This window comes from Herpailurus yagouaroundi, unplaced genomic scaffold (assembly GCF_014898765.1).
Source record: "Herpailurus yagouaroundi ecotype Mexico unplaced genomic scaffold, PumYag 139, whole genome shotgun sequence".
NCBI classification, from domain to species: domain Eukaryota; kingdom Metazoa; phylum Chordata; class Mammalia; order Carnivora; family Felidae; genus Herpailurus; species Herpailurus yagouaroundi.
In genome coordinates, this window is record NW_024412394.1 from 8,265,521 (window position 1) to 8,292,196 (window position 26,676).

Here is a 26,676-nt window from a genome sequence, read left to right on the forward strand (position 1 = left end):
GAGAGCATCCTGGGATTTGAGGTCCCCCACCCCTCAGATTTCCTGGCCACTGTCTGGCCATTCCTAAGACCTCCAGCTTCCCCGTCTCCAAGCTGTCACCTCCCTCTTCCAAAATTCTGCCCCCAGATGTGACCCTTTCTATACACTTCCCCTGCCCCAGTCTGTTCTGGATCCTAAGCAGGCCCTCTCGGTGCCCAAGCCTATCAGGCCCCAGCTCATCCACATCTGGAGGTGTGGACAGGAAGGGGAGTGACACTGTGTGTGGATATAGCAACCACACATCTTGCTTCTTCTCGAACAGTCCATTTTCACCTGTTGTCCTCATGTCATTAACAGTGACTTCTTCCATTCTTAGAGTGCCCTGGTTGGACTCTAGATGATATGACCCCACAGTGGACCCTCCCTGCCCTGCCTGCCATGGGCCAGATGCAGCACACGCCAATCTTGGGGGTGCTCAGCTGGGAGGGGGCGGGGGCGGGTTGTCCCAACAGGAAGAGGGAAAAACAAAGGCGTGGAGATGTGAGGGAGGACTTCCCCAAGCCTCCACCACTAGAAAAGGGAGGCGCTGGGAGGCGCCTGGGTGGCTCAACCAGTTAAGAGTCTGACTTCGGCTCAGGTCATGATCTCACGGTTTGTGAGTTCAAGCCCCGTGCCAGGCTCTGCACTGACAGTGTGGAGCCTGCTTGGGATTCTCTCTTCCTCTCTCTCTGCCCCTTCACTCTCTCTCTCTCTCTCTCAAAATAAATAAACTTCAAAAAAAAAGTGTCTCAAACAAAGAAAGAAAGGGAGAGAGGAAGGAAGGAAGGGGAGGCGTTGGGACGCTAACCCACGTGGCGGTGGGGGTTGGTGCTCAGTAGCCCACACTTCTCCTGCCCCACCAGGCTTCTCCCATGCTCCTCGGGGTTGGAGGAGGGTGCTGTGATAGGAGGGCCTCACGGGGTGAGGAGGGGCAGGCATTACTTGTGCGGGAGTGTGGCCTCCAAGTTGGGTCTCAGCTGGGCGGGGTTGGGACCCACTGGGATACAAGCAGAGTATGAGCAAAGGCATGGCCAAGGGACCCGTGTTGCAGGAACAGCACCTCGGTGTCTGCGGTAAAGGCCGCCTGTTGGGGCGGAGGTTGTACAGGTGACGAGTAGATTGGGAGCAGGTGAGAGAGAGGAAACTATAGACGGGCAGGGAACAGGGGCAGAGGCCAACTCTCCAAAGAACTACCCAACCAGAGGCGGTGTATTCCATTCTCTGTTTTCTGCCACTGGCCTAAAGACTCAAGTCTCAAGGTCTCAAGACTCCCAGGATGACAGGGTCCCCCGATGCTGGAGCCGAGAGCTTCGCAGAGGCTGGGACAGTCACATTGGCTGGGCATTGAAAAACACACCAGAAGCGGGAAGAGCTCGTGCAAACACTGAGGGAGAGAAACATCCGTGATCTTGTCAAGGATGGTGAGTAGACAGCTTGTCAGGCCCTGGGGCAGTTTGATGGACATGAGGCCAAGAGGAATATGGCGGCCTGTCTGAGGAGAGCCTTGGACACCCTGACGAGAAGCTTATTCCTCGTTGAGGAGTCCTGGGGAGCCAGCGCCTGGGGCACGCTGGCTTCGGGATGGGATGGGCAGAGATTTGCTCACTGCCCCTTGTCGCCTCGTCCCACAGCTTCTGGCCCTCCCCGAGTCCTCATCAGGTCCCCTTCCAGGCAGCCAGGCCTGGTCTCCAGGGCCGAGATGCTCAGATGCCATACCCCTTCCCTAACCGGGTCCTTGGAGGGCGAGAGCGTGACGATGCCCAGCACTGCCCCTGTCCTGGCATGCTGTGGGCAGTGCCAGCCACCCACACCGCCACACCCCCCCCCCCCAGGCCCCTGGTGTGGCTGCAAGAGACACAGCAAGTAGGTCAGGACGTTCCTCCAGATGCTCACCGGCTTCTCATTATCTGGAAACTGTTACAGTGTGTCAAGGAAGGCCCTCTGGGGTGTTTTACCATCTGTTTCTCTATTTCTGTCACATGCCGCTCTCCCACCTGGAATCCCCCAGCCCTGCGTCCCTCTTCCCTAAGCCTTCCTGTCCCTGCGCAAGTTGTCAAGGCTCTCTGTGCCTTTTTCTCCCTAGGCATAAGGTGGACACGGCAGTACCGGCCTCTTGGGGGTCGCGGAGGACTCACGGGGTTCATTCATACAAAGCACATAGCACCGGGCCCAGCACAGAGTAGGTGCTCCATAAACAGTGGCTACGGTTCTTCTTCAAGGCCCAGCCCAAATCTCTCTTCCTCCAAGAAGCCTTCCCTGACTACCCCAGCCTGAGGTGGGCACAGCTCTTCTGCCTTCGCCGCCCGCTCCTCGGCGCTCGTCCTATCCTGACATGCACCCTTTGTCATAACCAGACACATCGCCTCCACATTTACTGGGGCGCTAAGTGCTTTACAATCTGTTAACTCTTTTGACCCTCACAACGTCCCTATGCTAGCAGGCTCACTATCACTACCCCCATTTTACAGAGGAGGAAAGTGAGACACAGACAAGTTAAGTAACTTGCTGGAGGTCACACAGCAAGGAAAATGATGGGCCCAGGCCAAAGACCTAAGCAGTCAAACTCCAAAGCCCATGCTTTTACCCCGTACTGTAATTATAAGTTGATAAATGTTTGGCAGGGGGGCGGCGGGCAGGATATATATGTGACAAGTACCCATGGGCTCCAGCTTCACCGGTAGGTACATTTGGGGCTCTACACCAGGGCTGAGCATGTGTTCCTTGCACACGTATAGTGTGTGTGCGGAGATGTGTCTAAAGGCTGCACGTTGCGCGTATGCAGAGCTTAGACACCACGTGTTCGGTGTGTGTGCACACGTGTAGGATGTGTGTGTGTGTTTCCGCAGGGGGGTTGTGGGAGGGGACATCTCACTCCTTTGTGTGGCTGTTGGTCTGTCTTAACAACAAATACTGCAGAGGACATGGAAGAGGACTTATTTCCTCTTCTTAGCGATTGAGGTGCTGCTGGGGCCACCGGGTAGCTCAGTCCGTTAAGCGTCTAACTCTTGTTTTCAGCTCAGGTCATGATCCCAGGGTCGTGGGATCGAGCCCGAGTCAGGCTGTGCGCTGACAGCCCGCCTGGGATTCCCTCTCTCTCCGCTCGCGTACACTCTCTCTCTCTTTCTCTCTCTCTCAAAATAAATAAACATTTAAGAAATCGAGACGCTGGAGCCTGGAGTGGTTTTATGGCTAGTGCACTGCGTGTGCGTGTGCGTGTGTGTGTGTGTGTGTGTGTGAACATCATGTGATCCACGCCGGCACACTCGTGCGTGTATCTGCCTTTGCGAAGCACCCCCGTGCGTACGTGTGTGCCCACAGTGCTCTGGTGAATACCTGCACACGCACTGAGACGTGCGTGTGCGTGCCCAGAGGAACTCTGGGATCTGTGTGCGGTAGATACGTGTACGCGTGCAGGCACGCGCGTGCGTGCACACTGAGAGGCACATGTGCGGGTGTACATAACAGGAAGTGTGGTGGCCAAGATGCCACGTGCAGGAGGCCCAGCCCCTGCGGCTGCGCGATCTGGCACAAAGGCTCCGTCTCCCAAAGCTGTTCCTGAACCGCAAGGAGCGGGTAAGGATGCCTGCCTGGAAGGAGGGCCAGGAGGAGTCGAGATAACAGACGGGCGCGCAGCGGGCGCGCGATGCGAGCACGCTGCCTAAGGACGTGTTTGTGCGCACTTGTACGTGTGCGTGTCCTGAGCGTGTGTCCGTGTGTGGCCAGAGTGTGGAGTGGGGACCGGGGGGAGGGGGGGGAGCAGGACGGGTGCGCATGGGTGTGAGTGTTGAGTCCACACCCGGGACGGGGGTGGGGGGGTGCCCAAGCTGTGGGGGTGAGCCGGTGGGGGTGCACAGTGGTGTGATGGTAGCGTGTGTGACCGCGTGTGCCGTGTCCCACGCTGTATGTGCGCGCAGGGGCTGTGCCCCAGGCCCCTGGTTCTGGGTGGGGTTGAGGGGGGTATCTCTGGCTGTCAGGCCCGCGGAGGGTGGGGGGTGGCCCCGCCGGCGGTGATTGAGCCCCCGCTCTCCCACCAGGCCTGCCAAAATACAGCGAGACAGGGTGTAATTACCGGCACTTACCTCGGCCATTACCCCCCTCGCCGCTGCGCGTGACACACGACCCGTCAGCTCCGCGTTGGCACCATTAAGGGGCCTCATTAGCATCCCGGCTCAGAAGCAAAATTACCCTCACTGCTCATTTCAAGATGTCATCAATTTTAATTTAGGGCCCAAAGATAGTACAATGGGAAGGCCCTCCCCAGCCCGCTGCACACGGAAAGGGAGGAGAGGCTGGGGGAGGGGCTGGAGGGGCAGCCGGGGCTGAGGGGGGGGGGGCGGAGAGGGAAGGGACGGAGAAGGGAGGGGAACAAGGGGGCTGAGCGAGGAGGGCAGGCAAATGCTGGTCTCCTCCTGGCCGGGAAAGGTCTCCAGGCCAGGACCTCTGCTGGTCCACCCCCGACCCCAGGGAAAAGGAATCGAAGGCACAACCAGGGCAGGGCCCTGACCCACCCACCCCTTCAAGGGCCGTCTGAGGCTGTGCTGCCGGAAGACACATCGTGGGCAAGATGCTAGGCCCAGCGCTTCCTTTCAGTTATTCCTGTATCCTCCCGGGAGGTATATCCCCCCCTCCTTACAAGAGAGGAAACCAAGGCATAGAGACGCGTCGCCTGCATGACATACAGAGCCCACAACCAGGTCTGTTTGGCTTTGCTACCCACCCCTCCCTTCCTGGACCCAGAACCTGCGGCCCTTGGGAATGAATGAATGATCGAACACCTGAGTGAATGACCAAGCGGGTGGAAAGTGCCTGTCTCTGGTCCCTCCAGGGACAGAAATGTAGCTATTCCTTCACCAAAGCCTGGAGGCTACTTGACCTATCAGCCCTCGCGGGCCATCTTCATTGTAGGAGCTGAGCCTGGGCACAGGCCACGCACTTGAAGATCCTCTTTCTGACCAGGAATCCACAGGCGGCCCCACAGGCCGCTGGCCAGTGGAACAGATTTTCCAGAAGGCCTGGTTTGGGAGGTGGGGATGGGGCGGGGGGGGGGGGGGGCCGGGTGGGGGAGGGAGTCTTCTCGTTCTTTCCAGCCAGCTGTGCCACCTCAGTCTGCCTTAACTCATAGTAGGGCTCGGGGCAGGTCTCTGACTCCTGTGGGCCTCGGTTTCTCCAAATGGAAAGGAGGAGGCCATAGCTCATGCCTCAGCTCTCCTGTGATAAGACAGCAAGAGGAGGGCTGGGCCTGTGGACACAGGCTGAGGGGAAAGGGCACTGTGTCTCTGTGCCTGCCCTCATCCGGACCGGGGCCGGCGTGCCTCCCCTGCTGCCCACCAGCCCCTCCAGCTCCCTGGCCGCTGCAGGGGTGAGAGGAGAAGGAAGGGCCCCATCCTGAGCCCCGAGACAGGGTCCTCGCTGGCGGCGGGCGCCGTTCCCCGGCCTCACAGAAGACGGATCGCTCCCTTAATCACTCTGGAAAAGAACCCCAAGCCGATATAATATTATAATTAATTAATTCACTAAAAAGGTATTAAATTTCTCTCCCCCCTGTGGATATTATCTGAATTCATTGACCTTTAGAAAAATCACCCTCTAATTGTAACCAGGTCCAAAAGCATTTGCAGCCCGTCCCTTTTACATTAATAATATCTTCCCGGACTCGGCTCTGGCTGCTTAAATATTGTATAAATTCCACTGCCCCCCTCGGAAAAGAGAGAGCAAAGAAAAAAGATGAGGCTAAAGGAGCCTGAGAGGGGGGGTGGGGGCTGGACCCTGAGAAGTGCGGGTCCCAGCAGGTGAGGGACAGCTGACTCCAAAGGGGCTCTTTCTAGCTGTTCCAGCTGATATGCCAGGTGGCTGGGAGAGGCAGGGGAGGGGAATGGGCTCTGAGGTGGGGAAGGGGGTGTGGGTTGGGAGCAGGAATGTTAAACTTGGGGTTCCTTTCTAGGGGACTATGTGTTGCGGGGGGGAGGGGGAAGATCCAGAGTGTATATCAGATTCTCATCCAAGTCAGTGGCTCCAAACAATGAAGGAAGAATCTCGATTTAATGTTCTCTTTATTTTTGGGAGACAGAGAGTGAGCAGGGGTGGGGCAGAGAGAGAGGGAGACAGAGGATCTGAAGCAGGCTCCGCGCTGACAGCCGCAAGCCCGATGCGGGGCTCGAACTCACCAACTGAGAGATCATGACCTGAGCCGAAGTGGGACGCTCAACCGACTGAGCCACCCGGGCGCCCCAAGAATCTCGATTTAAAGGAGCAGTGGGTGACGGAAATCCCAAGGAGGACACTGAGGAGGTAGGCACTAAGGAACACAGAGCCGGTGCCGCCCCGGCCGGACTTCAGCGGTGCCCACATCCGCTCCCGGCCGTCTGTCCAAACGCCCAGGAGGGGAAATCTCCGTGGAAGGCAGGGGTGAAAGGCCACCATCCTGTGTATACACACCAGTGCAGGTGTCTGTCTTGGCCTGTGGGGCTCAGATCTCCACTCGTTCATGGTACAAGGAGGTGAGAATCTAGCGGCTGGCCGGGGGGAAAGAGACAGACACAAGAGGATGACGGGATCCTCACGTCCAGCGCCCTGCCTCCAGCTTTGGGGCCCCTCGTGCGACCTAAGGGTGCAACGGTTTCTTGTCCTCCCCCTACTTAGCTTGGACTCCTCTCCCAGACCCCAATCCCACTTCACACTTTTGCTTTGTTCTCAAGGCCTCGGGGGCTTCCTCAAGTGAAATGAGGGGGCCGGATGGATCCATCTGTGCTCTCACACCGGCCTGTTTACCCACTCCCCCTTGAAAAAACTAATTTCCCCCTCGTGAGGCCTTGAAGTCTGGAAGGGTGTTGTCTACAACAAAGAGCGCAAGTGAAGAAAGCATTCACGCCTCTTACTGTATTTAACCAGAGATGTCCATAACCACCAGTTGGCAGCTGCCGGCCTGACTCTACTGCAGCCACAAGCTAAGGGTCATGCAGACCAGTCTCAGATACACGAACACTTTCTGGTGGCTTGTTGAGATCCTGGAGGCAGCACCTGGGCCTGCCTTAACCAAACCCACTGGGCTGGCAGGGCCCCCAGGCAGACAGCTTGGAATGTACAATGAAGCTGAGATTCCACGATTTCCCACCAGTGGGCGCCCGCAGCGGCCAGGTCCTGGCTCTGCGGCGCCCTCTTGTGGCCAGGACTCCACTCACACCCTCAGTCCTGCCCAAAGGCCCTGCTTCCCAGCGGCAGGTGGGAAGGACCTAGGGGACCGGAAGCCAGCAGGCAGGTGGAGGGGGGAATACAGGCCGTCTTGAGGGGCCGCATGAGGAAGCAGGAGGGCAGCTACCCAGTTCACTGACTGAATCCCTAGGATGAAGGAAAACAGGGTAGGAGAGAGTTCTCAGTTTTGCCTTAAGGACTAGGCTTGGAAGTTCCCAGACCCCTACCCGCTCCAGTGTCAGCGTGACCCAAGCCTACGCCCATCAGCTATCCCCCAGAGTCCAGGGCTTGCCCCAGGAGGGCCTGGGCTCCCAAGGCTGCGGGGTGAGGCCTGGAACTGGAAGGAGATGCCAGCGCTCCAGGGCTGGTTCAACCTCTCCAAGGTCATCCACAGCTCCATCTGACCTTCAGATTAATCCTACAGCCTCCGCCAACCCCGCCACCCTCAGCACCCACACACCCGGCTCCCTTTCCTCCTCCCCCCTCACGCGTTAATTGCTCCAACGTTGATTTGATCTCCAGTTCTGCACAGAGGAAATTGCCCTCTTAGCCACTTTCATCCTGGGATTTAAATTTTTTTTTTTTTTTTTAATTAGGCCCCTTCGGCCTCCCAGGGCCCCGGGAGGAGAAAGCCATTTTGGTCTCTGCCTGAAGACTGTGGGAAGTCGAGAGAGAAGTAGGCAAAGCCCAAAAAGACCCTCTCCTCCCTCCCCGACACCTTGCCCCTCACTGCCCCAAGTCTGTCTTCCCATCCCACATGAGGTTGTAAAATCCCAGGATCTGAGAGCAGAGGTGCATGGGAACTATTCTGGGGCCGGGGAACAGAAGCCCAGGGACAGGAAAGGATTTGCCGAGGCCGCCCTGGCAGACAGACACTGCCAGAGTGGAGAATAGGGCCACTCCCCGTCCCTGACTCCACCCAGCGTCTGGTACCCAAATTAGTTCAGTTGGGTCCCTCTTTCCCCAAACCCAAGGACTCAGCCCCTCAGTGACTAGGGAGCCTCTCCTGCCAGAGACTCTGTCAAAGAGCAGAGGGGCTGGCCTTGCCTCCACGGAGCAGGCAGCTTGACCTTCTCAAGCAGGTGTCAGCCCACTCAGGGAGGGAGAAAAATCTGGAGAGGTCACCACTAGCACAGGCATTCAGGAACAAGAGAAACATGTCCCCCACCCCGGGCCAGGGGCAGCCTAAGCAGCAGCTAAGAAGAAAAGACTTGCTTTATAGCAACTGGCCCCCACATCATCTGGCTCAGCCGTGTCAGGCCACAGCTGGGGCGTGGAACCAGCGTGGCTGCAGTGCCATCTTGTGGCCACAAGGAGGGACACTGTGCCCCCTTCCGTCCCTAAGCTCCCTAAGTAAGGCTACATCTCCAGCTCCCCTGGAGGCAAGTCTGGGAAGCGGGGGGAACCAGGTGATGGGGCTTGTTCCCTCCTTTCTGTAACCCTTACCCCGATCCCCATAAAGGGCATTGGAATTCGAAATCCATAATGGTGTGCATTGGGTTGAATCCTCCCCGGTTGCGTCAGCCCCAGACACACGCTCCAAAGAGACAGAGGACAAGCAGGTACAAAGCACAGTGTTTACTAAAGGCACAAAGTGGGGAGCCTGGGGGGAGCTGCTCTTCCAGCAGTGACCCCACGCTCTAACTTGAACCCAGCGCCCCCTCTTCCAGCCACCCCCGCCCTCACACCACCCGGTAGAGAGCTGTTAGCACCAAAGGGGGGTGGGGGTGCCAGGCTGGAGGACAGACTTGTTGCCATCTGAGTCCCAGAAAGGCAGGCCTGGGCACCCCCTGGACCAGTCGCTGCCTCAGAAAAGGAACTTCCTGAGCCCCCTGCTCCAACATGTCCTCCTTCACCGGCAGGGGTGGGGATCAGACTCAGAAGATGAGACACCCCCCCACCCCACCCAGGACCTCCTCTTACCTCTAGCACACCCGTCCCCTCCCTTCCCCTCATGATTTCACCTCCAGGAGCCAGGCTGAAGGCCTGTTCCTGTCCAACCCCATCAAGAGGGCTGTCCCTGGGGAGTACTGAGCCAGGTGGGGGGAGGGGGGCTTCTCCTGACCCCACAGGCTGCCAAGCAGGCACTAAGTCCAAACAGGGGCCGACAGGAAGGAGTGAGGCAGGCCAGTTTGCTACCTCACACACAAGTGCAGCCCAAAGGGTGGGAGGGAGGCGGCCCCGGGCCTCCCCCCGTTCCCCAGCATGGCGGTAGCCAGGGTCACAGCACGTCGCCCTCCTCCATGCTGAAGCTGCTCCGGCGGCTACTGGCCTTGGAGGCCTCGGGGGACATGGTGGAGAAGAGAGGGTCGGAGGCCAGCGGTAGCAGTGAGTCGTCCAGGAGCATGAGGTCCAGATCCTTCTTGGACAGGTTGGGGAACGGGGAGCTGTGCTCTGGCCCCAAAGGTTCGGGGTAGCCTGGGGGCCCTTCGTCGCCCCCGCCCCCAAAGCTCAGGCCGTGGCTGAAGTCCAGGTGGTGGAATGGGGAGGGTGGCTGAGGTGGCTGGGCCGGCAGGGGCAGGGGGGCCTGGGGGGGCAGAGCCGGCAGTGGCTCAGGATCCGGGACCTCGGCCTCCAACAGCAGGGCCTCCCCCGGGCCCTCATCACTGGGCAGCTCCTGCTTCACCACCTGCTGGGCCAGCTCGGCCATATTCACGCCCGATGGGGAGGTGGTGGGGAGGCCGTGCACCCGAGCCTGCATCTCGAGCTCCTGCAAGGTGAGGCAGAGAGAGCGCTGAGGGCACACACTCATGGGCCCCAGCCGCCCTTCCCCGGGGCCCCCCCGCCACAGCCCCTTGCCCTTCCCCTGGCTGCACCCAAGACCACAAAATGTCTCCACTGGAAGCAAGTATAGGCTTCTAGAGTCTAGACCAGTGTTTTTTTCAAACTACAAGTCACAACTCATTAGCGGGTTGTGAAACCACTGTAGTGCCTCTTGACCAGCTCACCCTCTATTTTTTTTTTTAATTGAAATAGACTTGCCTAGACTAGACCAGAATAGAAATTACCAGAATGCACTGCATCTATTAAGAAGGAAGGTTCTTTCATGAAACTTTGATTTTTCACTTGGAGTGTGGCTCTGTGTGCTGGATTGTAATGTCAGTGCTATTACCTCCTATGAGAAATAGAAAAGTTTGAAAGCTGCCATGCAACCGCCCTTTGTGTAGATGAGCAGCCTCAGAGCCAAAGAGGACAGAGGCCCTGAGCACAGCCAAGACTAGAACCTTCCACTCCAGATGGTAGGAGTGACTCTCCCAAGCCTTCTGTAGTTTCTCTCCAGTGGTGAGACTTAGCATTCCAAATAATTCCAGCTCTCTGCCTTCCACACGAGGTAGGCTTGCACTTCCCTGCCCCCTTGAGGTTAAGTGTAGGCATGTACTTGCATTGATTAAGGAAATGTGAGCCGGGGCGACAAGTGTCACCATAAGAGCTACGTGGCTGGGCGCCTGGGTGGCCCAGTCCCTTAAGCATCCTGACTCTTGATTTGGGCTCAGGTCATGATCTCACGGTTGGTGGGATTCAGCCCCATGTTGGGCTCTGCGCTGACAGCGTGGAGCCTGCTTGGGATTCTCTCGCTCTCTGCCCCTCCCTCACGCGCATGCGCGCGCGCTTTCTCTCGCTCTCTCTCTCTCTCTCTCTCTCTCTCTCCCACTCAAAATAAATAAATTCTAAATGAGGGTCTCACAGAACAGAATCTCTAGCTGGTATTTGTTGCTTAAAGTTGCTGGGGATTGCTCGTTAGCCAGCGTTCCTTCCATTCTCATTCCTCCAACTCCGGAAGTATAAGCCCTGCCCCTCCCCCCCCCGGGGGCGGAGCCAGGTCCGCGGCAGGAGCCAGAACTCCTCCAGAAGTCCAAGGGCAGGGGCCGGACCTGGATGCGGAGCAAGAGCTGCTTGTTGGTCATTTCCAGGCGCCGAGAGTGGGTCTCCAGCTCCCGGGACTTCTGTAGGTCCTTCTGCATCCTCCGGATGTAATCGACTGAGGCCTTGAGGATGGTGCCCTTGTTCCAGCGCACGTCCCTGCGGGCCAGGCAGAATCACAGGTGCAGGCTCAGCGGGAGGAAGGAAAACCCCCGCTTTGGTTCCAGAAGCCGATGCCGCAGGTCTCCCAACTTTGCCCACGGAACCCCAGACGCGCCCCGCCCCCATCTGTGGAGAAGGCCGTGCTCCCATCTGAACAGGACAGACCCTCGCGGGTGACTCTTGCCAGCGCCCACCCCGGTAATCCCAGGGAAGCAAGCAATGCCAAGCGGCCTCCTTCCCCAGGCCTTCCATTCTGGGCCGCCCAAACCCATGTCAGTTCTCAACTCTCTGGACCCCTCCAAGCCAGTCCAAAAGCCCTCACCAAACGATCCCAGCATGACACCTCCTCCAGGAAGCCCCCACCCCTGCCTCACTTCTGGGATTTTGCTCCTCCGTCTGGAGCTGTCCTGAGAAGGGAGGGATCTTTTTTTCCCAAATAGATGATAAGCTCTCAGAAGGGAGCAACCAAGGGATTCTCTTCCCAGCCCTTGCCCTGGGCAACCAGGTCAGCCGCTGCTGCCCCGCCCCCAGCCCCTAGCGTCGCCCGCCCGCCGCCACCCCCTCTCCCTTAGAAACTGCTCACAGGTCGTTGGCCTTAGGGATCAGCATTCCCAGCTCCTTGATGCGGTCATTGATGTTGAACCTCCGCCTCCTTTCAACTAAAGGTAACAAATCCCGGAGGGAGCAATTAGAAGGATGGGACCCCATGGGAGGAGAAGGGTCCGCCCGGCCCAAGGAGGGGTGACTTGGCCCTTCTGGGAAGTAACGGGTGAGGAAGGGAATGGGATCACTATGGGAAGGAGGGGCCCCGGTGCAGATGGATACAACCCAGCGGCTCTGCGAGGCAGCAAAGCCGGCTGGGGGTAGGAGTCTCTGCCCACATGACCCAGAACACCTTCCCTGGCTTCCCAGGCTGCACACCCTAAAGACAACAATACGACATGATAAACCCATTCACTCTGAAGTGCTGGGGATTTCATGAATGTCTCTTCTCCGGAGCCCCTCTCCCACCCCCATCTCCCAAAGAGGGCCAGTGGGAGGAAGGCAGGGCTGAACCCAACAGTCATCCCAGCGCAGATTTAAGGTCTTGTGTAGAACCCAGGCAGGTCAGAGTGGCTTTTTTTTTTTAATTAATAAAACATTTTTAATTAAAAAATTTAAAGCCCCAATGAGGGCTCAGGTCCAGGTGGCTTTTTGGGTAGCTCAGGTGAGAGTGAGGAGGAGGGAGGCAGGGAGCAGGAACCCAGGGGGTGGGGGTGGGGGGTGTGGGGGGCTCACTTAAGTTGTGATTGTCTTTCTTCTGCCGCTCCTTGGCCAGGGCCCGGCTCTCAGCATCTGGAGGCCAGGGAAAGGAGAGAGGAGCTGAGAGGGAGGGAGAAGGACAGGGAGGAGTAGGGAGCCAGGGCACAGGCAGGCAGGGAGGTGGTACCTGTAAGCTCTCGCTTCTGGGTCAGGTCAGCGGGGCAGGAGCTGCTGGTGACGCCCACCAGGGAGGCTGTGACCTGGGGGTCACCACTGTACACGTTCAGGTGGCTGCTAGACAGGGGCAACTGTGGGGTGAGGTGGGGAGAGGGACCCGGTGAGCAGTCCCCTCTCCACAGGGGCCCCTGCCCAGGGCCCATCATCCCAGGAACAGCCTTTCTTTCCCAGGGACGCCCAGGGGAGGCTGTACTGATGTTCCCCGGCCACGCTTTCAGCTCACAGGGTCTGCAGCCAGCACCAGGATGTCAAAGCTCCACCCTGGGCCTCTTCACTGGGCAATTCTACTGGAAGTCTGTAGGCTTGGGAACTAAATAAGGTGTGGCCCCTGCCCTCCAGGAGCCACCAGCCTAGTGGCTAGAATCCTTGCAGAGTGATCAGACCAGGTAACAGCCCTAAGGGCCGACAGGGGAGGGGATGAAGTCGTCCCAGGCATTTGGAAGCCCAGGGGAGGAGCACCTAATCTGTTTTGGAGTTTCTGGAAAGTTTCTGGAGGGCATGGAACTTGAATTGAGTCCTGAGCAAAGAAGTGAGGAAGGGCTGGACTGGCAGGGGGACGGCTGAGCAAAGACATGGGGCTGGACAGACAGAGCTGGGGCGGCAGGGGTGGGGGGGTCACAAGTAGAAGCTTGAGCTGCAAGAGTAGACAGCGTGATGTGGGCAGGGCAGGAGATACACCCTGGAGTTCTAGATTCGACTTGCAAAGACCCTGGCATATTGCAATGGGCAGCCAGTAGGGGGATAAACAGAGGCCTGGCAGGGACAGACCTGAGTTCTGGAATGATCACCCCAGCTCCTGCCACAGGAACACACAGAGCAAATCACAGGTCCAGAACCCTAGGTGGGCACACAGGTGCCCTACCAGATACCCGGCCTAAAGGGACCGGACACTTGTGCAGTCTGGCTTTCTCTCTCTCCCCAGCCTTCCCTGCTCTGCTGGCAGTAGGTTTCAGACCCAACTGGCCCAGACCAGTTCCTGCTAAGCCACTGGGCAATGTCACCAGGGCAGTGGGGATTAAGGACTGACTCTGACTTCCCACTGAAAGATTTGGGGGCTTCCCCTCAGTGTCCTAAGCTGGGGCCAGGATCAGGGTCATAGGGTCAGGCCCAAGGAGCAGGAGCAAGCAGCTGAGGTTCAGGAGCTCCCAAAAAGGGGTGGGGACACCCACAATTCCACCTGTTCCATGTAAATGTGTCACCCTGTGTGGAGCTAGCCCCCGATTTCCTGCCTTCTCTCATTTTCCCACAATCCTGTGGGTAGACGGCATCACCCCCATTTTGCTGCTGAGAAAACTGGCCGTTCAGAACAGTTAAGGGACTTCCCAAGGTCACAGCCAAAGTCAGAAGGTAGGCCTCTTGATTCTAAGGCTGGCTCCTTCCCATCTGCTTCTTCACCCCTGTCCAGGAGGCCCAGAGAGCATTCACACTCCAGGAGGCTGCTGGAGGGAGGGGACAAAGCCAGCCCCCTATCACTTGTCCCGTGAAGTGAGGGACACAGGCCTGTGCCCGCTAGGCCCTAGGCTTTGCAAAAGAGGGATGTCCCAGATCCCAAAGGAACTCATCAGCTCAGGGCCACACTGCTCCCCTCCAGGAATGCTTTCCCTGCTCTGCTGAGGCCCGGCACCAGTCCCTCCTGCCCCCTCCCCTAACCCCACCCAGGAAGCCTTCCCAACTGCCCAGCCACCACTCCCCACTGAAGCCCGCCTCGTGCACACAGGCTAGACACGTCTCTCTGGATTCATAATTCTGCTCAGCCTTGGGCTCTGGTCACGTGATTTGATGGAGGCGACTGTCATCTGCAGCAAGATGGCTCTGCCTGGGGCCGGGGGTCGGGGGGGGGGGTGGTGGGGAGCCCTGTCTCTAGTTCTGTCCAGGCTCAGAGCCACTGTAGAACCTCTACCTTCTCCCTCTGACACACCCACCCCACCCTGGCCAGCAGTACCGTGTTGGGCATCTGAGTTTCAGGATTGATGAAGCCCAGGACGTCATCCAGACACATAATGTTGTCGATGACATCAAACTGAAAGAGAAAAGTCCATCTGGGGAGGGCCCACTGGGAGAAAGGCACAGGGAAGGGGCACCGGGACAGCCACTGATCTGAAGGGACCTTGGAGCCCACCTCACTCAACTGGCTCATCTTGGGTGGAGTGAAGGAAAAAGGTTCAGAGAGAGGATGAGTTGTCCAGGTCCCACAGGCCTCAAGGCCAAGGCCAGGGCTCTTCCCAAAGAGCCAAGTTGCCCCAGGGAGATTGCTTTATATACCCTCTGTCTGGACATGGCTTTGCAGGTGTGCTGGGCTTTCCAGTAGGAGGGTCCTGTTTCTCCCTAGTCGAGCTTTCAAAAGTAGGGGCGAGGCTTTTCCTATGAGACTAGGGCTCCCTGAGGTCAGGACTATGTCTCCCCCTCAGACTGAGGCTCCCTCAGGACAGGGCTGTGTCTCCCCCCTCAGATTGGGGCTCCCTGAGGGCAGAACCGTGTCTCCCCCGCTCACACTCGGGTCCCTGGGGCAGGGCTGTGTCTCCCCCGCTCAGACTGGGGTCCCTGAGAGAGCAGGACCTCCCCCTCGGACTGGGAGGGACCCTGACAGCAGCACCTTGCCCTTGCCATTAGACCAGGAGTCCCAGGAGCACAGCACCTGGCACCAGCTCTGCTCATGGCAGCCCCTGGCCAGCTTCTCACTCACCTCCCTCTCGGGGTTGGAGCCAATGTGCAACATGGCCATGGGGCTGTTGGGAGCACTGTTGCCAGCTGAGGAGGACATCACGTGTCCGGCCCGCACCCCCGGGGAGGCAGCCGGCAGGGGCTTCGGGGAGCCCTGGGCGGGGCTGATGTGGGCGGCGAACTTGTTCCCGTAGGTCTCGGACAGGTACTCCCGCACCTTCTGGTCCCGGGACTGCTGCAGGTGGTAGGAGGTAGGGTTCTCCAGGTAGGACTGCACCTGGGAGGGGGGGAGAAGGCAAGGGTTCTAGGGCTCCTAGAAGCAGGGTGGGAGGGGACAGGCCCCACCTCGGGACACGCCCTACCTTCAGGACCTCCCCAGGCACAGGTGGCGGAGACTGGAAGTGGACGGGGGTGTTGATGGCCGGGGTGGGCGGCCCACCCAGCTGCTGCTGCTGCTGCTGCTGCTGCTGCTGCTGCATGTAATGCATGACGGCCTGCTGCTGCATGCGCTCCCGCTGTTCCTCCTGCTGTACCTGCTCCCGCATGAGCTGCATCCGCAGCCCGATGCGCGACGCCATGGCGGCCACTGGCACTGGCTCCCTGTGGACAGGGGGAGGGGGGCAAGTCTGTGAGGCACGCGTCCTCTTCGGAGCCCCGGGTCTTGGGGAACTGGGGAGGCCAGGTGGAGGGGGTCGCACCCATTGTACAGGAGCAGACACTGAGGCCCAGAAAGGAGAAAGGATTTGCCGAAGGCCACCAAGCAGGAGAGTGACGGAGCCGAGACTTGAACCCAAGTGTCCTGGTTCCTGGGCCAGATATGGAGACCCTCTTTTCTTTGTTCATTGCAGCTGGTCGACCCCAAAAGGTTGGAGCCGGCCTTGACTCCTCTCTTTTCTATCACACTGCATCCTGGCAGATCTGACCTCCACCTGCCTGCCCCATGTGGGCCCAGCCTGGACCTTGCCTTATCTGGCTTCCTCAAAAGAGCCTCCCAATGTTCAGACACCCTCCTTTCTGGCCCCACAACATTCTACTTGCAACTCCGGAATCAGGGGGATCCTGTTCAACCTAAGTCAGATCTTGTCCCTCTGTCTGCTCAGAACTGTCCATGGCTCCCACTTCACTCGGAGTAAAACCTGAAGTTCCACCCTAAAAGGCTCTCTGTGATCTGTCTGCACATCATGGGCCCATCTTCCCCTACTTTCTCACTTGTTCGGCCTGATCCAGCCACACCCGCCAGCCTCAAACACCTCACGCTCCCACCCCTGGGCCTTTGCACTGGGATGCCCCTCAGTCTGGGATGCCCCTCCCCCAGACACCACTCATTCCTTCACCTCCTCCAAGGCTCGAATGTGACCTTACAGAGACCTTCCGTGACTAACCTGTTTGAAACTGCCAAATTCCTCCCTCCCTCCCCCCTCCATTCCCTATGCCCCTTCCTTATTTGTGTTACTCCATAACACTTATCATCATCTTAAATATTATGCATTTTTGCTTGGTTCTTTCATTCAATGTCTATCTCTCACTAGGAATGCAAACTCCCCTGAGGGCAGGCATTTTTTCTGTCTTGTTCACTGCTCTGCCTTCAGCCTTTAGCCCAGGGCCTGGAACACGTAGTTGTTCCACCAACGCGCACAGGGAATGATTACTGTTTATGAAGCAGGCACTGGCAGTGCGGCGACAAGCTAGCTGTAGTCCCTGAGCTCATGGAGTCTACGGTCCAGTGAATGTTATAACCCGGGGCCTGCAAGAGTCCAGGGAGGGCTTCCTCCACCTAGCATGTCGGCCCTGATCGTTGACGGGTCACGGTAGGATGGGGGGCTAAGGCCCCCAGGCCTGGTGAGGAAGCAGGGAGGAAAAGACAGAGTGAGTCCTGTAGCTGGGCCCATTCTGTCCCTAGCTCACCGAGGGACCCTGGCACCTCCCTTCTCCTCTCAGCCTCTGTCTCCCTGTGCACAAAATGAAAAGGTTGGACCAAATGATTTCTAAGCCCCACCGCCCCGCTAAAACACTCCCTGAAAGGTGCAAAGCCCCCAGGGATCCCCAACTCCATAAAGGTTCTGGTGGAGGGTCCCATCTCCGGGGTCTTTGCAAGAGGCAGTATGACGTCGTGGTTGAGCGAGCACGAGCAAACAGGGCAGACGCGAGCTTAAATCCCAGCTTTGCCGCTTCGCTGTGTGACCTTAGGCAAGTCACTTAACCTCTCTGAGCTTCCGCGTCCTCATCTGTAAACAGTTTCTACTTCAGAAGATTGAGGGGCATGTTAAATGAAGATAACGTGTCTTGCACAGTGCGTGGCACTTGGTAGGCGGAGTGGGTGAGTGAAGAATAATCACACGAGGCTAGCAGAGTCAGCTGTAGTGTAGACCAGAGGCCAGAGCGGCACCCCAGGATCCTGAGAATGAGACCCAGAGCTCTGAGAGGGGAGGGTAGCAAAAGAAAGCAGCATAGCCTAATGCCAGACATGAACTCAGTCGGCATTAGTGGAAGGTACTGGCAAATATTCAGCGAAAATCACTGGATCATGGACATAATAATAATTTGCATCTATTTGAGCATTTCCTGGGCGCTGGGCGCTGTTCCAAGCACTTTAACCTCAAACAGCCCCATGAGGCAGCCTTGGTTATTATTCTCCTTTTACGGATAAGGAGAAACTAGAGGCCCAGGGAAGTTACGTGTCTGACAGAGACAGAGATGGGACCCCAACCAGTTTGGCTCCCCAGCCCGTGTGGGCAGGGGTCGGGGATGGGCGGGGGCAGAGGGGACTGCTGTGTCTGTGCAGAGCTGGGCAGCAGCCTGGCCCCCGTTGCACGTCTGGTTGGCCCAGGGCCAGGAATGGAGCCCAAGCCACATGACCCCCAACTCAGGGCTCCCTCTACCACCATGGATGCTTCCTTGCAGAGTGGGTCCACGCCATCCGCCTCAGAGCTCTGCGTACTCAGGGACCCTTACTCACCTTCCTTCCTCCCTTCTCTGCCCCACCCCCGCCACCCGGCCAGGAATTAGCGAAGGGGCTGCCTTAGCCCCAAGCGTCTCTCCAGCTCCCAACAGGACCATCCCCAAGGAGAAAAGAGCGGTCACCACACCCCCCCCCCCGCCGCTCCCCCTCTTTCTCTGTCCTGCAGCGGGGATACAGCTGCTGCCTCCACCCCTTTCCCGCGCTCCTAAAGAGTGGTAGCCTGTCGTCCCCGTCACCAACTCCCCACCCCACCCCCCCCCCCCCCCCCCCCCCGGGGCCCCGCCGACCTCCCCCGCTCCAACCCCCCCCCGGCCCGCTGCCCACAGCTGCACGCCCTGCACCCCTGCATGCTCACCCACGCAGCACTGCCCCTCGGGAACAATCTGACTTCAGTTGGTCCCTGCTGGGGGGCGGGGGGAGCGGCACGGGGCCTGGCAGTGCCAGCCGGCACGGGGAGGACTGGGGGAGAACGAGCCCCTTGTTGCTCCGACAAAGGGCTGGGTGCCCATCCCAGGCTGAGCCAGAGCTGGCTCTGCCACAGGAGAACCTGGGCTAAGTCCCGCTCGGCCTCTCACTGGCTGTGCCAGCCTCAGTCTGCACATTTGTGAAATGGAGGCAGGAAGAGCCTCCTGGGAGGGAGATGTCGGAGAATGGTGACCCGCGAGGCGTCTGGGCGGTGAAAGGTGCTTGTAGCCTTAGCCTGTCCACTGTCCTCTGACAGAGGGTGGCTCGAACACTGGCAGAGTGAGCCTTCCCCTTCCCCCACCCCCGTTGTCAAAGCTGTCACCCCAGTCACAGGGCTGCTTCCTCCCTCCGTGTCCCAGCCTCCTCCCCTGACCCTGCCTGGGTCACTCTGACTCTGAGCCTGGCCTGGGTGGGACGGGTACAGGGCTAAGGGAGGGACTTGAGGGGATCTGAGGGCAGACGGGGTGGCCCATATAGCCCCTGGGCATGCTAACCACTCCCTGCCCAGCCCTCAAGCACACCTGCTCACTCTCAAAGCCATTCATAAGCAACCCCCACCCCGCGCCGCTGCCCGGTCTGGCCGGGAAGAACCGGGAGTAGGGACACAGGAGAACCAAAAATGACCCCCGAACCCTCCCCACCATTTGACCTCCAGATCCACCAGGCCTGGGAAGGGGTCCGCCATTCATGCATTCGGTAACACCAGGGGCCTGGAGTGCCAGCTGTCTGCAGACACCAGGGCTACGTGCTTCCCTGAAGAATCTTCTCCCCTGCCCCCACCCCCGAGTAACACCCTCCTCCTGAGGGGACCAGGGGGGTCTAATGCCCCAGAGAACTCCTGCCTCTCCCCAGTCCTATAGAAAATGTGGCAGGGACTGAAGTTTTAGCCAAGACAATGAGAGCCGCCCCTCTCTGTGCCCTCAGAACCCACGGGCTTTCCCCACCACCCCCCTCCCGCTGTTCACCCAGAACCTCCCACGTAACTACCCCTGCCCTAAGCTGAGTCTGGGTTCCAGCTTAGTGTGACCAAAATGAGCTTCCCCGTACAACAGATGCGGCTGAAGCAACCCCCATCCACCCGCTGTGCCCATACTGGCTGGGTGACTGGGAAAGCCACTTAACCTCTCTGTGCCTTGGTTTTCTCCTCAGCCAACTGAAGCCCATAAGGGCACCTGCCACTTGGGTTATTGTGAGGATTCAGGGAGACACCGTGGGTGCGTGGAACTCCCTAGCATGCCCTTAGGCATCTGATAACAGACAGGCGCTGGGCTCCCCCTCAAAGGCCGTGCACATCTCTGGTCAGGGCAGGGCTGATTTCATGTAAGCCTATGTGGGGGCCTCCCTCATCAGCCATTTACACCTTAGTATGAACAGGTTCAGAACCTTTCCTGAGGGAAAGGGGACAGGGGGAGGGCAGAGACAAGGAAAAATCATGAGGGATAGGCAAGGAGACAGAGGATCCCAGCACAGGAGAGCCTCAGAGAGAAAGAAGATCTCAGGGGCGCCTGGGTGGTTCAGTGGGTTGAGTGTCAGACTCTTGGTTTCAGCTCAGGTCATGAGACAGAGCCCCACATCAGGCTCTGTGCTGACAGTGTGGAGCCTGCTTGGGATTTTCTCTCTCCCTCTCTCTCTCTATCCCTCCCCAGCTCATGCTCTCTCTCTCACTCTCAATGAATAAATAAATAAACAAACTGAAAAAAAAAAAAGATCTCAAAGATAGAGCATTGAGTTGGAAAAGGAAACCTCAGAATTAAACGCCTGAGCCCGTTTAGACAGGACGTAGGTAAACATACAGAACAGATTAGAGAAGGATCAGAAGGTTTCTTGAATGCCTGCCCTGGGTCAGGGATGGTCTATGTGCTTTCGCGGGTCAACTCATCCATTCTTCACAACAACCCTATGAGGTAGCTACCATCATTGACCCCCAGCTTCCGGGAGGAAACCGAGGCACAGAGAGGTGAAATCACTTGCCCACGGTTACACAGCTGTTAAGCAGCACGATGGACATAACCCAGGCTGCCTGGTTCACAACCACTCTTGAACTTCTATTCTGGGCTCCCCCAACACCCCCCGCCCCCCGCCACAAATGTTCAGAGCAGTCACCTTTGGGGTAGGGAGTAGTAAACAGGGATTTTTTTCTAGTCTCTCATTCTTACTCTTTTTGTTGTTGTTACATTTATTTATTTTTGAGAGACAGAGAGAGACAGCGTGAGCAGGGGAGGGGCAGAGAGAGGGAGATACAGAATCAGAAGAAGGCTCCAGGCTGTCAGCATAGAGCCCGACACGGGGCTCGAACCCACGAACCGCTTGCTCATGACCTGAGCCGAAGTCGGACGCTTAACCGACTGAGCCACCCAGGTGCCCCACTCTCATTCTTACTTTTGAAGCACTTAAGTCTTACAGGGTGGCTGTGTGCTACTTGTGTGATTCTTTTACTACAAGGGGCAAAGAAAGCAGGCAGCTTCCAGCGTTTGTGAGGAGCCCGACCTGCTTCCAGTCGCATACAAAGGTACAGTTCCTTCGGTGCCACCCAGAGCCTGGCCTGAGCCCTGCCCTCCTCAATGCAATGGTTGTTAGGCCAGCCGAGGACCCTGGGTGAGGACGCCAAGTGGCCACCAGCGGGTCAGAAGTCACATGCCAGTTGGAGCTGAAGGGCCAGGACCCGGGGTCCAGCTCACTTCCCATTACAGCCCCAGACGTGCGCCTTCAGAGGGAGCGTGATCACGCAGCACCCCTCAGATTGCTCTTCGCTGAGCCGGGACCCCTCCGTTAATTGTGGGGCCTGACCTTCCCTGGGGATTTTTCTGCCTTCCAGGCGATCCTTGAAACCTTGGAACAGGAAGGGGCCCCCGGGAGGCTCAGTCGGCTGAGCATCCGACTTCGGCTCTGGTCATGATCTCACGGTTTGTGAGTTCGAGCCTCACGTCGGACTCGCCGCTGTCAGCACAGAGCCCGCTTCAGATCCTTTGTCCCTCTCTCTCTCTGCCCCTCCCCTGCTCACACTCTCTCTCTCAAAAATAAATAACAAACATTAAATGATAAATAAAAATAAAACTTGGAGCAGGAAGCAGAAAGCATATACCCCATGACTCAGCAACGTCATTCTGAAGTGAATGCCCAACAGAAAAGCATCCATGTGTTCACCGGAGGACACGCGCTAGAACGTTCTCAGCAGCACTACCGGAAAACACCAGATGTCCATCAGCAGGGAAATGGAGAAGGGAGCTGCGGTACATCACCACTGGAATGCTACTTGGGAATGACGGTGAGCCCACTATTGCTACACACGGCACAGACGCCTCTTGCAGACAATGTTAAACAAAAGGAGCCACAAAAATGCGTATGGCACCTTCAATGTCTATGAAGTTCAAACGCAGGCAAGACACATCTCCTGTGTCAGGATACCAGATGGTCAAATAAATTCTGTGGTATTCTTCCTGGTAGATTGTTTTGTTTGCAGTGAGTAACATGGGGATATGTCAGGTGACAAAAAGTAGGATGCAAAGTTGTATATAAAATTTGATCTGGGGGCGCCTGGGTGGCTCAGTCAGTTGAGCATCTGACTTCAGCTCAGGTCATGATCTCACAGTTCACAAGTTCAAGCCCCACGTCAGGCTCCCTGCTGTCAGCACAGACCCTGCTTCAGATCCTCTGTCCCCCCTCTCTCTGCCCCTCCCCTGCTTACTCTCTCTCTCTGTCTCAAAATAAATAAACATTTTTTAAAAATCTGATCATCACCATGTACAAATATGCGTAGAAAAACCTCTGGGGAGGAAATATATAAAAGTATCATGGACTTCTTTTGGTGATGCAATCATGAGTGATTTTCTTTTTACTTTCTGGAATGTTATTCTTTTCCTATAATGAACACGTATGTGTTTCTAATCAGGAAAAAATATTTTATACTAATAATTAGAAATACGCCTATGGTGTACTTACTATAGACGAGGTGTGTTCGAAGCACCTTTTATTTCATTATCACAATTACTTCATGACCTGAGTACCAGTATTCTCCCAGCCCCCACCCCTTCCCACTTTACAGATGAGGAAACAGACACAGAGAGGTTGTGTTACTTGCCAAAGGTCACAGAGCTAATGAGTGGGGAGGCTGGACCCTGGGGTTTTCAGTTAGGCCCCTCTGTCCTGGACTTGGGGGTAGGAGTTGCCACATTTTATTTTAGGGATTCCCACTGAAGAAGTCCCCTACAATCAAAGGGTTTCACTAGCTGATCTCTTTTGCCCAGCCCGGGGGCTATAGGGTGTCCGGGACGATGGAATGGTCTAGAATCCCCAAACACGAGCAGAGAAAACTCTGCCCTTCCTCAAAGGGCAGAGATAATTTCCTGTATTCCCAGAAAAACACATGTCTGGTGGCTGAAACAACAAAGAATGGGAGCCCAAAGGCCGGGATGCCTGTTTAAGCCATTTATTACTTTCTGTGCCTCTGTGGTCGGAAGAAGCTTTAATTCTTCTGATCCAGGCTGTTACAAACTAGCAGTTGGGCGGGAGCTGCCCCATGGAGTTGGAGGGAAATCAAACCAACCACTAAAGGAAGGCCTACTGAGCAGGTGCTGAGGCTCCCGGAGGCAGGGGGAAGGACCCCATGACCTCTTGCATAACCTTTCAGCCTTGGGAAGGGAAGAGAGGGGAAGGTTCCAGGCCCCGGGTTTGTTTTGTCTTCTCTGAGCTCCCTCTGGCAGAGGCAGTGGCAAAGGAAGGCCTGATGAATGAGGATGTGCACCACGATCCCCGTGCCTTGGGCCGTGGCCATTGGAAATTACCAAGGTGGTCACGGGTCCCTGCAGGGCCTGGGGGTCATCAACTGGCTTGGACTCAAAGAGAACTAGGGGTGGGCGGATGTCATAAGATTCCCAGGAGCCGGCAGTCCGGCCCGCAAGATGCTGTGAGAACTTGGCATCCGAAGGCGTGGATGTGAGTCCCCGCCTTGGGCCTGACTCAGTGTCTCAGCCTAGCCTCAGTCTTCCCATCAATCAAGTGGGGCTTACCAGCTGGAGCCACCTCTCCCAGAACAGTTGGGATCTAAGTTGGGATGCTGGGTATAGAAACCTCTGGCAAGAGCAGAGGAGACATGGGCAGGGGAGAGATGTCACCACTTTGTCACTGTTCATCGTCCCTTTGTCCATGCCTGTCTAGGGCATCCCTGAACTGTCTTCTCTTACTGCTCCTCTTAAGTTTCTTTTGAGAAAAGGGACACACACACACACACACACACACACACACACACACACACAACATATCAAGACCCCTATGGGACTAGGGCGGGAAGGCCTTGGGCCAGCTTTTATAAGATTTTCTTTTCCAAAGCTTGTATATCACATAATTCACCGCAGTGCTATGGGAGAGACAGGTGGGTAATAATGATCCTAATTCCAGGTTTTAAGAGACCAGGAGCAGACAGAGCACTTAGCACGGTGCCCAGCACACTGGCGATACTTCATAATTCAGGTGGTTTGTCTGAATCTGGCCCAGTGGTTCTCTACATGTCATGAGAGGCCAAAGTGGGGCCCTCCTGCTTCCTCCAGTACTGAAAAAGAGAAAATGGAAACCACACTCACCCTGGGTAAGTGTCCACTGTTTGATCAGAAGGTATCTCGTACCAGAAGCAAGAATGAGGTTGGTGGTCCAAGCTTTTAACATTTTTATCTTAAGGTTTTGGCCTTTTCCCCTTTATCCCAGCAAAATGCACAGGTTTAAAGTGTAAGGCTTGATGCATTTTTACAAGTGTGTATGTCTGTGTAATCACCATCTAGACCAAAATGGAGAACGTTGTCATCACCCGGGAAAGCTCCCTCCAGGACCCTCCCCTAGAGGGAATGTCTGGTCTCACCTCCATCCCCTGGCGTGTGTGTGCCCCCCCCCGACCCTGGACAGACATAAAGACTATTATGTAGGATGTGGTTCTCCCTGTCTCTCATGCAACAAAATCGCTCTGCCAAGTGCCAAGCCTCGGCACAGGCTGGCCAGTCCTCAGTTTGTGATCAGTAAAGACGGGGAACAAACAGTGGAGGAAACTAAAGCCCCAAAAGGGTGGTCTGCACGGAGCACCTGAGTGGCGGCACAAACTCAAACCCAGGATGTACTTGACTCTGGCATGCAGAGAACCTGCCTCTAGGGAACCCACCGCAGGAGGCTGCAGGGCTGGTGGGGGGAGGGGGGAATAGGGGCTTGTTTTTAAATCTCTGAATAGGGGCAGGAGGCAGGGAGGAGGGAAAGGAAGGAGAGGGGAGATGAAGGGCAGCCACAGCTCCTGGCCTGCTCAGTGGCCGCCCCGTGCCTGCAGCTCAGGCCCATCAGCCCCACGTCCCAGCGCACATCCCACAGGAAAGGGTGGGAGCTGGTGCCTCCTGGCTGGCCCGCCTGTTGGCCCGGGGCAAGGCACAGCAGTTGTGCTGCAACTGGAGAGCCTTCAAAGGCGATCCCAGACCAGAGAGGCGCCAATCCTGTCCCAAAGGCACCAGCCAGACCCTGGCATGAAGCCTGCCCCAGGAAGACTGCCACTGAGGGACGAGTAACTGGGAAGCATGGAGAGAAGAAACTAGAAAGGTCCTGGTCTGCCCTTGTGTTATGCACAGATACAGCCCAGCCACACATGCAGACCCTCTGTCTGCCTGTCTCTGTCTCTGTCTCTGTCTCTCTCTCTCTCTCTCTCTCTCTCACACACACACACACATGCACACACATATGGTCATGTCCCTCACCCCGCCCCCTCAGTGAGCAGCTGTCTCTCTCCTCTCTTTCCCTGGCTCCCCTGTCCCCATCTCCTCTGGCTGACACTTGGTCCATTTGAGCATCCTGCCTGTGGCTACACTGCTTTGTTCTCCAGTTGTTTCCTGGCCACCTACCAGTCTCCACAGGTACAAAGAAGCTTCCAGAGAAATCAGCTTTCTTTTTTTTTTTTTTTTTGTTTATTTTAAGTATATTTATTTTGAGAGAGACAGAGACAGCGCAGGTGGGGGAGGGGCACAGAGAGAGAGAGGAAGAGAGAATCCCAAGCAGGCTCCGTGCTGTTCAGTGCAGAGCCCGATGTAGGGCTCAAACCACAAAACCACGAGATCATGACCTAAGCCGAAACCAAGAGTCTGACACTTAACCAACTGAGCCACGCATGCACACCAAATGTTTATTTATTTTTGACAGAGAGAAAGAGAAAGAGAGAGCAAGCGCACACAAGTCAGGGAGGGGCAGAGAGAGAGGGAGAGAGAGGATCTGAATCAGGCTCCAGGCTGTTAGCAGAGAACTCAGTGAACCTCAAAGACCATGACCTGAGCCCAAGTCAGACGCTTAACTGAGTGAGCCACACAGGTGCACCCCAGAAGTCAGTGTTCTTCTTCTGAACCTCTACCCCATCCCACCCATCGGAATTCCCAGAACGAGACTCAGGGCCCCAGAATGCTGCTTGCCCAGTGACCCAAGGCATGCTCAATTATCACCTGTTCTCTCACTCAGCAAACACTCCTGAGTCCCTACTCTGGACAGGGCACTGAGCTAAGCATGTGACCCACATCAGATTATTTGTCCCTCACAAACATCTCGCAGGACAAGTAGCATCTCTGGCAGATAAGAAAACCAAGACTCAGAAAGGTTAAGTGACTTGTTCAAGGTCACATAGCGAGAACACGGTGAGGTGGGCACGCAAGCCCGGGTCTCTCTGAGGTGCATGACCACCACCAGTTTCTTTCCTGGGGAAGAAACCAGGGGCCAATAGCGAAGGTCCACGTAGGTGGATTATTGTCCCCCTAAACTCCCAGCACTGCCCCATGCCCCCGCCCGCAGTTACCCTCAGTGGATCTTACAAAGGGTTCCCAGAGAGGCCTGCACACCCCTCCCAGAAGCCCCCAAATGCAGGCCAGACCCTATCCGCC

General features: G+C 56.9%; 1 protein-coding gene and 1 long non-coding RNA gene across 5 annotated transcripts in view; one reads left to right on the top strand and one right to left on the bottom strand.

Annotated features, from left to right (window-relative positions):
* The first annotated feature begins 6,157 nt into the window (after nt 1–6,157).
* Nucleotides 6,158–6,879, top strand: LOC121029438 (uncharacterized). The gene is made up of 2 exons (XR_005789731.1): nt 6,158–6,306; nt 6,714–6,879. It is a non-coding gene; the product is annotated as an uncharacterized LOC121029438 (long non-coding RNA).
* A 1,886-nt stretch (nt 6,880–8,765) lies between these two features.
* The window catches only part of TFEB (transcription factor EB), a 55,764-nt gene continuing 37,853 nt past the window's right edge, over nt 8,766–26,676 (bottom strand). For 2 of the 4 annotated variants that reach the window (XM_040473462.1, XM_040473461.1), the window contains exons 2-9: nt 15,732–15,969; nt 15,392–15,646; nt 14,651–14,728; nt 12,659–12,779; nt 12,508–12,564; nt 11,813–11,888; nt 11,079–11,226; nt 8,766–9,916 (exon numbers count right to left, since the gene is read on the bottom strand). In XM_040473462.1, the coding sequence (XP_040329396.1) occupies nt 9,428–9,916; nt 11,079–11,226; nt 11,813–11,888; nt 12,508–12,564; nt 12,659–12,779; nt 14,651–14,728; nt 15,392–15,646; nt 15,732–15,947 (1,440 nt within the window). In that variant the 5' untranslated portion in view covers nt 15,948–15,969 and the 3' untranslated portion in view covers nt 8,766–9,427. Of the gene's footprint in view, nt 9,917–11,078; nt 11,227–11,812; nt 11,889–12,507; nt 12,565–12,658; nt 12,780–14,650; nt 14,729–15,391; nt 15,647–15,731; nt 15,970–26,676 lie in introns of those variants that run through there. The other 2 variants (XM_040473465.1, XM_040473463.1) reach the window with 2 other exon arrangements.